The sequence below is a fragment of the Sinocyclocheilus grahami genome, unplaced genomic scaffold, assembly GCF_001515645.1.
Source record: "Sinocyclocheilus grahami isolate Dianchi unplaced genomic scaffold, SAMN03320097.WGS_v1.1 scaffold53.1, whole genome shotgun sequence".
Lineage (NCBI taxonomy): Eukaryota > Metazoa > Chordata > Actinopteri > Cypriniformes > Cyprinidae > Sinocyclocheilus > Sinocyclocheilus grahami.
The window spans coordinates 1,450,608-1,462,237 of record NW_015505232.1 but is presented as its reverse complement, the minus strand read 5'-3'; the positions used below and the strand labels follow the sequence as shown (position 1 = coordinate 1,462,237).

General features: G+C 37.7%; 1 protein-coding gene and 1 long non-coding RNA gene across 2 annotated transcripts in view; both read right to left on the bottom strand.

Annotated features, from left to right (window-relative positions):
- The window catches only part of stt3a (STT3 oligosaccharyltransferase complex catalytic subunit A), an 11,470-nt gene extending 3,158 nt beyond the window's left edge, over positions 1-8,312 (bottom strand). Inside the window, exons 1-16 of the mRNA XM_016269583.1 lie at positions 8,222-8,312; positions 7,469-7,593; positions 7,324-7,384; positions 7,119-7,240; positions 6,746-6,891; positions 6,563-6,653; positions 6,215-6,321; positions 5,278-5,442; positions 5,000-5,180; positions 4,346-4,501; positions 3,437-3,528; positions 3,207-3,362; positions 2,943-3,131; positions 2,723-2,839; positions 2,518-2,620; positions 345-533 (exon numbers count right to left, since the gene is read on the bottom strand). Of these exons, the coding sequence (XP_016125069.1) occupies positions 345-533; positions 2,518-2,620; positions 2,723-2,839; positions 2,943-3,131; positions 3,207-3,362; positions 3,437-3,528; positions 4,346-4,501; positions 5,000-5,180; positions 5,278-5,442; positions 6,215-6,321; positions 6,563-6,653; positions 6,746-6,891; positions 7,119-7,240; positions 7,324-7,384; positions 7,469-7,556 (1,963 nt within the window). The 5' untranslated portion in view covers positions 7,557-7,593; positions 8,222-8,312. The remainder of the gene's footprint in view (positions 1-344; positions 534-2,517; positions 2,621-2,722; positions 2,840-2,942; positions 3,132-3,206; positions 3,363-3,436; positions 3,529-4,345; positions 4,502-4,999; positions 5,181-5,277; positions 5,443-6,214; positions 6,322-6,562; positions 6,654-6,745; positions 6,892-7,118; positions 7,241-7,323; positions 7,385-7,468; positions 7,594-8,221) is intronic.
- Positions 8,313-9,774: 1,462 nt separating this feature from the next.
- On the bottom strand, positions 9,775-11,444 carry LOC107583439 (uncharacterized). Its single transcript, XR_001609039.1, has 2 exons — positions 11,348-11,444; positions 9,775-11,252 (listed from the first exon to the last, which is right to left on the bottom strand). It is a non-coding gene; the product is annotated as an uncharacterized lncRNA (long non-coding RNA).
- Positions 11,445-11,630: the final 186 nt, after the last annotated feature.

Below are 11,630 nucleotides of genomic sequence, written 5' to 3'. Positions count from 1 at the left end.
TATATATATATATATATATATATAAATAAATAAATAAATAAATGTGTAATATATAATATATATAGTGTGTGTGTGTGTGTGTGTGTGTAAATACTAAAATTACCCTATTAATTAGAAAATTAAAAAGTAATATTCATTAAAATAATATTAATCAAGAAAATAATAATAAAATAATATTCAATCACAAAAAAGGAATGAAAGAAAAGATTTTAAAGTGGGCGTAACTACATTAATTGGAGAAACATCTTACTGATCAACTATGGTAAACAATTAGTAAAAAAAAAAAAAAGAAAGAAAGAAAGAAAGAAAAAGAAAGAAAAAGGAAACACACAGGAGATACTTACTGGCTTCGGTGTAAACCTGGCCGAAGCGATAGTAGCACATCTTGTACATGAGGCAGTTGAGCAGGACGGGAGACCCCTCGCGGTCCACGCGGAACTCTCCGGTGGGTGTGTAGTAGTCGTGTTCCTTTATGTGCCTCCCTGTGTCCGTGCTGCCCCCGATACGGACCATCCACAGGAACTTATTAATGTCTACACAAACAAATACACATAAACATATTAATTTTTACATGTTATTTAGGTTCCATCCAATCCAGATACTACAATTCAAACATTAACAACTAGGGATGCACCGAAAGGATTTTCTTTGGCCAATACTGATATTAACAAAAACCTATTGGCTGTTTCCGATACCGATATTGGTCAATTGCATAAAGCAGGGCTTAAAAATGAGAGAGAAAAAAAAAAAGATTGGTTCACTCCGAGCAGAATCGGTATTTGAACGTTTCTGTTCCTGCGTTCCTCTGTGAAACCGGTTTGAGTGGAAAAAAATACTGGTTAATAACGTTATTTTTAAAACTTTTTCTTTGCCAATAATAATAATAATAATAAAGTACAGCGTTTAATTTACTCAAAAAGAAAAAAAAAAATCATGAAGAGTCTTGATCTCGCTTAGTCATAGCCAATACAGCATCATCTTTTCTAGATTGACCAAAGACCAAATGTATTAAACAAAAGAAAAAACTGTCAACGCATTAAAAACATTAAAGTATTTTTTAAGATATTTAAAAAGGTTTCAGCATTGATTAAAAAAACGCTACTCCTATAAGCGTTTTAAGAGGAAAAAAACAGCCTAAATTAGTAGGCTGTACATTGCATTTTATTATTACATTCAGAAATAATGTAGGCTAAAATACCGGTAAATAAAAGCAAAATTACAAACACAATTAGGCTATTTTAGTTCCCTTCTCTCCACAACAAATCCTCTAAAGTTGTATTTAGGCTAAACATAAGCGCCAAGCCAAAACAAATTAATTAATTTAAAAACAAAACTGAAGACTACCTCACTCATTCTGCACGAATCCAAATGTTTCTATATTTGCGAAGTATCTGGATGCTAACCTATTTATTATGTAAACTACAGACTTTGTTCTTCACTCGCATTATCAATGTAAAACATCATCCTTCACATATAGGCTATTATCAGGAGTGAGGCACAGCATGCTGGTCACACTGAACGGCACAGACTGTACTACGGACTATTTCAATTGAGCAGTGTAACTTTTTATGCTTCTTTAACTGTATTTTATTTTGATAATGAACAGGCTGCGATGTCAAATTAGCAACAAAAACTTGTTGTATGTGCGTGTGAGGCACCGACGCAATCACTGCATTGTTTTCCCAACTGTTACTCCGTAATTTATGGTCATACCAACGCTGGTTCGTCATACAGATAGAAGCAAAACATCATTCAAAACTGTAAAGCTTTTGCAAAATAAAGAAAACTAAATAAAGAAATTGTTTTTTTCCGTAAACTTCGAAGTGCGTTACAATTATCCGAAACTCAGCACAATTTCTTTTCTTTCGTTTTGTTAATCTGTTAATGATTTGAAGTGAAATATATTTTGTGTACAGGCCTATATATTCCTTTTTATGTAGCCTATATAGTTTTATTCAGTTTTCTCTGTTCACAGAAACACTGCAGGTGCGTGATGTGACCTTGTGTGGATCCGTGTTCTACACTGGTTTCAAACAAAAAGCTGCATATTACCGGCCATTCACTTTCACTTAAATGTAGGCCTAATGCTTGGAAGTTTGTGACATATCCTCGGATAAACTCTAACGCTGGTGCATTGCCATTGCGACTTACCTATGATGAATTTACAGCTGAGAGCGGGCATTTCACTCGTTGGATGCGTCAGCGTCACAATTGCATAGGCCGTACTATGCCGTCTGACAAACTATATTTTGTACAGATTTTATTTTGTTTTGGCAAGTATTTAATTATTTTGCCCAGAGAAAAACGTTGGATTATGCAACAGACATGCAACTCGTTGCCTTCATGCAGTTAATTAATAACCATCGGTATCGGCCCTTTTCATGCTATTTCCGATATGCCGATGGCTTTAAAATAATAAAAAATCGGCCGATAAATATCGGCGGTCAATTCATCGGTGCATCCCTATTAAGAACCACAAAGTCACTTCCATGGGTCAAAATGCATCTGAGCCCATACCATCAGATGAATATCCCGTCAGTCCACCAAAGATCACCAGTACGTAACTAACATCCAGTTCTCGCATAATCTCATAGGCTTTCTCCTCAGTGGAGGCCATAGCCTGCGAAGAAGAAACTTTATTTTAGAAATGTCCAAAGTATAAAAACTGTGAACAGCAAAACGCTATTTTTGTTGTTTAAACTATATAAAACTACATCCTCACCTGACCCACTCTGGAGATGTGAGTGTTATTCCAAGTGTTGTTGTCAACCAGAATCGTTCGATTGGCCATCGCTGTTATTTGATACCCATAATCCCACCATGACATGACTTTAGCATCCTGTGCACACACAAAAGTAATGTGAGACGAGCAAAAATGCTTGGAATCAAAAGAAGCAGGAAGTTTATGAGGGTCAGCAAGCATCATGACGGATCTCACTTACCTCCGGTGTGTTGTGTCTGAGCCAGTAATACGCCTCTCTGAAGTCATCGAAGATGATGCGGCTGCCGTCACCACCGCGGGCGGAGAGCACAATAGACGGGGAGGAGTACGCCTCGCTGGTCACCCAGGTGGAGTGGAAGGTGTATGTGATGAGGAAGAACGCCATTACCAGAATCATCCCACTTGCCACCTACGAACCAATAAGAGCCCAGCATGAACCAATGATGTAAGGAAAACGAAGAAAGATCAAGAGCACTGATCATACCTCGTTTTTGATAGGGTAAGTGGAGTCCTGCTGCTTTTTGGACTTCTTGTCCGGTCGGCTGACATCCAGGTTCTTCATGTAGGTGGTGAGGACCTGAGAAACGCCGATGCCAGACAGGATGCACATGACGGGAGCCAGGACTAACATGAGACGCACCTGAGAAGAACAGATAAAACAAGGGTCAGAGATTCCATTTTTCCATTGAGTAATATAAAGTAAAAGTGTTTTACCATCACAGCTGAGAAGTACATGCTGGTGACGCCATACATGATGATGAAAATCGTGGCATCGGAGAGGTTGTTGAAACAGTAATAAAGACCAACTGGAGAAACAAGAGATGACAGATTTAATACATATGATGCGCTGTAATTTTACCATTTTTATATACTATAATAGCATTTATTAATATTTTGAATTTGCTTTATTTTTTATTTTCCGCTTTTCATTTTAATTTAAGTTTAAGGTTATGTGCTTGTCATTTAAATAAGTTTTTCTTTTTAGCTTTAATTTATTTTTATTTCAGTTTTAGTAATTTTAGTACTTCAACGTAAACCTATTGTATTTCAGTTAGTAGCCAAGGTGTTATTTCTAATTTTCATTTGTTTAACTAAAATTTATATTTTATATTTGCTTTATTTCAATTAACACAAAAACTATTTATTTAATGGACCCTTTTCACAGACTGTGATGACGTGTTTCCATAGCAATTAACATCATAAATCTAGCAAAGTTTTTTTTATATTTTCAATTTTTATGTACACTTATAAAATTAAATATATAAAACTAGTTAACGCTGCTGCACAAGTGTTTCAAGCACAGCAGCTAAGGGAGTAACGGCAAATTTGACATCTTTCTCTCTTTTGAATAATGTAAAAAATCTCTCGTTATTTTTTCCTCTTTTATAAAGTCATAGAAATGCTATTGTGATTTTTTTATTTATTTTGCTATTAGGGCAAATGAGAACACAAAAAAATATTTTGTTTTAGTTTCCTTTCACCACTTTAGAAATTTAAACATCTATGATGACTTCCGCTTCTGAGAACCCCCAAAAAGTGAAAAGACTCCATAATTTTAGTTAACAATAACAAAACAGGTCAGACGGTTTAAAGACAAAAGGCAGCCACAGGAAGGTGCTGTACCTGGAAACATGAAGACCAGAAGCTGCAGGTCAAAGTAGTAGGAGGACCAGGTGGTGGGCTGGTGCTCAGACACAGAGGCGATGATGGGGATGTTGTTCTTGGCATATGATGGATCCAGCAGAGAGTAAAAACGGCCAGTCCAAGGTGAGATTTTCCCTAACATATGCCAATACAAATACAAGCTAATTAGAAATTAGGGCTGTGCAATTAATGGCATGCGATTGTCATGCGCATTTCGTCAGTAAAGCTGGTTCCGTGATTAGTAGTAAATCTCCATCACCTGCTTTCAGATGGAGCGGCATTTACTACACAGAGCCGTAGTTCACTGACAATTAGACAATATCGCGTTCATAATCGCAGATGAATCGCATTCGATTATGAACACGATATTGCCTAATTGTCAGTGAACTACAGCTCTGTGTAGTAAATGCCGCTCCATCTGAAAGCAGGTGATGGAGATTTACTACCAATCACGGAACCGGCTTTACTGACGAGATGCGCATGACAATCGCATGTGATTAATTGCACAGCCCTATTAGAAATAATAAAAAATAATATTCAAATAACCAGAAATAAATACTTATATAATATATATTTATAATATTTAAAAATATATATATATGTGTATTTATATTATTATTTTTCTCCTCTCACCTGTCAGCATGAGCACTGCGCCTACAGAAAACAGGATGATACCGACCAGCGAAATGACACTCTTGAACAACACTTCAAACTGCTGCGTGTTCAGTTTGCTCCGGAGGTAATCGACAAATGCGTGAATCTGACACAGGCCAAACACTCCGAATGCAGCCATGTGTTCAGAGGACTGGACGGGCTACAAGAAGAGAAAGAAAGATAAAGATTATTAATCTGTTTGGAAGTTCATGTTATAGTAATTACTTATATTTGGTAACTGATGTTCAACTCCTTACTTGGAATCCAACAAAAGAGATCTGCATGGAGAGGATGGTGCCCAGGCAGTAGACTGTGCAGTACGCCACATAGATGCGATGAGAGAAACGGCCAGTGAGCATCAACACCAGCACGTGCAGGGGAATGAGGTTAATCAGAAACACATAACCACCCCAGGAGGACACCTGACACCAACACACAAAGCTATTGTGTTATTGAAACAATGTATTTTGTGTATTTAATAGGGCTGCCCCCTAATAGTCGACCAAAATTGTATTAGTCGCAGAAAAAAAAAATCCACAGATGAAGTCACGCAGTCTGTGACGGACAGATCGTTAACAGCTGGTCTATGTGGTAGTACATCGGGCAGGACATCGAAACGCTCGCCTATCATTCAAACAGGTTGGCGAACAGGAAACAGGATGCGCGTTCTGCCGTCTCGGTCTCTGTGAACTTGAATGCGAAACTCCGTGTATATATCTTTGCCTTACAGACATTAAAAATATATCTATAGAGAGTGAAATGTCTACTTTCAAATGAACCAATTCAAATGGTAAACAAATATTCTCAGATTATGTAATCCGTATGAAACACGCATACAGGCACATCATTACTGCGGAGAAAGTACTTAAAACCGAAAACAAAGAAAGCACTAGTTTATCAAATTATTAAAATGTTAATGCAGCCATCCTTACTGCTTTTTCCCTGACACATTCATAATCATCCTTCTGCCGGTGTGCCGTGGCAAGCTTTATGTGTGCGCTTGAGGGCTTAATAGGCCATGTAGGCAATTAAAGGCTCATTATAATGATTTAAATGGTTTATTAATAAATGTGCGATTTGTCGACTAATGCTTAAAATGAACGACTACTAGTCGACCAGAAAAATCCTTAGTCGAGGGCAGCCCTAGTATTTAAATAACATAATTTATTGATTTGCTGTGACAATGTGGCTCACCATGTAAAAATATGCCAGCGCACACATGGACGACCAATAAATGGAGCCTGTTTTCACTGCTTTGATCCACATGTAGTACGTCAACAGCATGCAGAAAATGGCGATTCCTTTGCAACACAAAAAAAAATAAAAATTGTATACATTGATATATAAGCAGTGATGATATATATATTTTTTGGAAAGAATTCTCTTATACTCACGTAGGCTTAATTTATTTAAACAAAATCAATAATATTGTTATTGTGAATAATATATGATTTATTTTTAAAAGAATCAAAACCATTTTATTAAACCATTACATATCGGTCAATTCAAAAAATTTAACACATTTCTGAGATAAGATTACACCTTCATTGTCATAAGAGCCTGCCACAGAACGGGAGATGTATCCAGGGACGACTGCGATCATGGCGGCAGCCAGAAGCCCTGCACCCGCATCCTGCAACATACAGTGTTACTTCAGTTAGGCCCGTTAGCTAGACAAATAATGAACAGGTGTGTAAGATGGACGAGTGCTGAGGTTCATCTCACCTTGAGCTCTTTTGTGAAGTGATAGGTGACAATAGCGGTGAAGGAGGAGAAGAGAGGGGCGAGGAACACACATACATTGCGGATGTCGATGGTGATGTGGAAGAAGTGTAGCATGTGATACAGAGCTGCAGATGTGATCATCAACCCTGTAGGGAAAAAAGAAACAACAAGCTTGCTATACTGTTAAAAAGTGGTTTTAGCCAGTTGCTGTAAGGTTGCTAGTCAAAGAGTCCCTAAATATGGTTTACATTTAGATCTATCTTTATCAACCATCACATGAAAAAGTCCAACCTCTGTACTTAAAGTCAGGCCACAAGTGGCTGAAAAGCACAATATTGCTATACATTTAGAAATTAGTGTCATTAAGATGTACCGGGATAGATGGTGCCTCCTATAATCCTCCCAAGTGGATACCAAGCCCGATCATCAAACCAATTATGGAATTGGTAAAAGCCCTCTTCTGCCAAGAAGCGAGTGGTCCGGTAATTGAAATACCTGCCAACAACAAACAGGAAACTCATTTAAACAGGTGTTCGGATGCTGGTGAACTGCAATAATGATGCGAAAGCTGCACTTACGGATCGAACTCATGGATGACACTCTCGAAGCGAAGCACAGAGAACAGTCTGGTGGAGAACGCTGGAGGAAAATGACAAGACAGACGGATTTAGAGGACAGTTGACATACAGGGAGTCTGACTTAAAGGGATGTGTATCCACTCACACAGGACGGCTGCCATAGACAGGATGAGCAGCTTCAGCAGGGTGTCCTGTTTCTCATAGGACAGACGCAGAAAGCCCAGCTTGGTCATCTTAACACACACAGGAGGCAGCACTAACTCTTGATACCTGACAAAACAGACAACAACAGCCCGTTAATACAACTGTTCATAATGGTAATACAACTTACACTATACATAAAATAAAATGTTAGAGAAGTGTAGGATAGGGCTCCTCTAACAACAAACTATGCACAAGCAGTAAGCAAATTTCGGCAGATTTAAACTTCTAGACATGATTATGCAATTCCACAATTTTTTTTTGATCTGATTAAAGAGGTTTTCAAGTCAATTAAGCATCAAATTTGAATTGTAGAGGGTAAAGCAGTTTAAGAAATGCATAAATCTGCATATTATGTCATCTGTTAAATTGTCAACTCTTTATAAAATCAGGAAGAGAGCCAGTTTGTGCACAATTCCTATACAAAAAGCTACTCATTACTACTTCACTGCAGATAAATCAATTCAGAGATGATCAGTATTTACATAAATTCTGTGTTCTTCTGATAAACTATTCGTGATAATAAACTATTACAAGTCTTGATTAGCTCCTTAGCAGCTAGCTAAGCTTACACCTTCCCAAGCTTTTTTTATTATACGTAAATGTGTTCTTTAATGCACTGGAGTAAATGTAATGACAGCGAACCCGTATAGTTGCAATAAATGTGATATGAGAAATGAGAAATTTGCAAAATTACCAGTCTTATTCATCGGCGGTTCACTCACTCCAGCCCTTCCACACTCTCACACACAACCCTCTCTGCGAATCAAGCCCCGCCCATCCACGTAGAGAGGGCGCTAATTGGCTCAGCGTCACGATTCTGTGAAAACGGCCTTCACTGATTGGTCATCAAGATGTCATTCAAGGGTGTCAAGACCAGTTCCGCATGGCGCTCCAGATATGACGTGTCCTAAAGGGAGAAAGACAGTCAGCAAGCACTGTGTGGAGTCCATACAGCACTCAACTTTAAAGGGGTCATATGATGCGATTTCAAGTTTATCTTTCTCTTTGGAGTGTTACAAGCTGATTGTGCATAGATAAGATCCCTGAAGTTGCAAAGACTAAAGTCTCAAAACCAAAGAGATATTCTTTATCAAAGTTAAGACTCTGCCACGCCCCCCTAAAACGGCTCGTTCTAACACGCCCCCACATATCTACCTCACTATGTGGAAATATTAGCATAATGCCGCCCAAATGTGCATGCAAAGAAAGAAGGCGTGGTTTCAGTAACCGCAGTTAGTGTTGAAGCAGCATGTCATGAAGACGCTGTGTGTTTCTGGGCGAAAGCAAAAGCATTTTATTTGGTCTTCCGAAAGTAGATGCATTTAGGAATCTTTGAGGGACTTTGTAGAAAACGAAGTGTTTGAGAGAGGCGGGGCATAGAGGACCTACAATAATGTACAGTATTTGAAAAATGATGTGTTTTTTGAACATTAAAGCATGTCAACATATTCTGTTACACCAAATACACAAAATAATGATCTTTTAAAAAAAGCATCATATGACCCCTTTAAAACTTTGACTATCAAATATCATACCATTTATATGCTATTTTAATTGTTAGATCAAATTTCCCTTACAGGTTCATAATGATTTATGTAAAGAAGAAAAAAATATTTTCATGAAGTTCATGATGCTTCTAAAGCAAAGTGTTTATTTAGGATATTTGTCTGTTTTGTCCTTCAACAAAAAGTTATTTGAGTCATCTCATGCATTGTGACTAATACATACTATTATAATAAGATTATACACGATTAAAAATAATGATATACATATACACTGCAGGTCAAGAGTTTGGAATAACTGGGATTTTTTAAAAATGTTTTTGAAAGTCGTCTCATGCTCACCAAGGCTGCATTTATTTGATTAAATATTCTGTAAAAACAGTAATATTGTGAAATATTATTACAATTTAAAAGAACTGTTTTCTGTTTTAATTTAAAATGTAATTTATTCCTGATTTAGCTGAATTTTCAACATCATTACTCCAGTTTTCAGTGTCACATGATCCTTCAAAAATCATTCTAATATGCCTGATATATCAAATTACATAATTATAAAAATAATTTAAAAAATCAGTTTGAGTTTTTGAGCTACAGTAAAATATAACAACATATTTTGTCAAATGCATACTAACTAGGTTTTCCCAAAATATGTATCTTCAATGCAATATAAGCCGTTCTGGATAAAAACATCTGCCAAATGCATAAATGTAAAATCTAAACATAAAATAAGACCATCCTATACAAATACTGTACACAGACCAAATTTATTGAAATAATGTAATACTTTTACAAAATGTCACTCACAAATTTCCATCTGTAGGTGTAACACTATTGACTCCTGGCGATAATTACAACCCTTTTTAAAATACAACCCCCCCCCACCCCCCGCGGATACAATGACATAATATGTGCTTCAGTTTCAAATGTTTCTAAACAGGTTCCAGGTACTAAACTCCAGGAACATACACCACAGTGGACATCCACTTGACATGCCAGCATTCATTGGAAACTGGATCCGTGATCACTTAAAGAACAGTTTCACAAGTGTCACACAGTTTGGCAGTGTCACCTGACAGCAGCTGATTAATAAAGCTTGTGCATACTGTTGGAAATCATCCCCAAACCTTTACAGATGACACCGGATCATGTTGACACGGTATTCCCAAAATAAAAACGCATTATAAAAGAAACCAAATAAAAGCAGCTCCCTTTTGAGTTTCACATTGTTACTTACAGCTCAGGGAAAAACATCCTGTCATCATGTGGTTCCTAACATGATTTTCTTCGATGGAACACAAAAGGAGAAATTTCAAAGAATGTCCACACTGCTGTTTTTCATCAAATATAAGGATATAGGGACTTGAGCAGCATTAACATTCTGCAAAATACCTACTTTTGTGTTCCACATATGAAGGAAACCATGAGGGTGAATAAATGATTTTCAGCCAAACAATTCCATTAAGAAAATGTGTAGTCAATAAAGTAATGATTTTAAAATGTCTAGCAGACAACTCACAACATTTTAGGTCAAGAAACATCCCTTGCATAAAGAGGCCTTTCAATTTGATTGTTTTTCAGTCTAGTCCAGATTCCAGTGCAGAAAAACAAACCACTGGGGGACGCTAGGGCCTTTTTCTACTCATCCATTCCGTAAGTCATTAAGCTTAGTGTTAACGGAGAGATAAACTGTCATGTGTCCGGCCCTCACAAGGCAGAAAAAGCCATTACAAAAAATTTAAAAGAAGGCCATAAATAGATAAAACGACTACAGGGCCTAAAAGAAGAGGGAAGCCAATTCACAGAAAATGTGCACGCTGAGGTCTTTGTGCCGTCTCTACAAATGACCCAAATGGCACATAATGGGTACAAAAATAGTCCCCCCAAAAAAAAACAATCACACAGAGAATCACGACCTTGTGTATCAGCACAGGGCGATCCAGTCCCAAACACATTACTAACCCGTCCCATTCATCCCTCAGAAGAACATCGACAGACCACGCTAATTTTTTCCATCCACCTGACTCTTTCATACCGAACCGAATTGGGAATCCTGAAAGAAGTCACTGGGGGGGCATAGGTCGCTGGCGCGTCGGGGACATGTGAGGCGAGGGCAGCTTCTCTGTGGACGTGGAGGTCGTGATGGAGCTCTGCAGGTGCACCGTCTTGTGGAACAGTTTGTTACTGATGAGGACGACCAGGGAAAAGAGGCGGAGCTGGAAGTGGCTGCATTGTTGGAAAAAACGGCAATGTTATCAGTGATAAAATCTCTTTTTTTTAGTAAGTTTTAAGTAAAACAAAACAAACAAAAAAACACTTACTAGAGTTTGACTGGGGTCTTTGCTTCATTAGCGCTGATGATGAAGAGCGGGAAGAGAATGGAGAACAAACAGCCGCTGGAGGAAAGAGCACAAGATTCAGTAGTCGCACAGAAATTATTCATAAACGCTCTTGGAATACAACATATGCCTAGGAAAACACTAGGGATGTCTCAGAGTGATAAAAAAAGGTGACATTTATTCACCCTCATATCATTTCAAAACGGACTTTCTTCTGTGGAACACAAAAGAAGATATTTTGAAGAATTTTGGAAACTAACCAGTG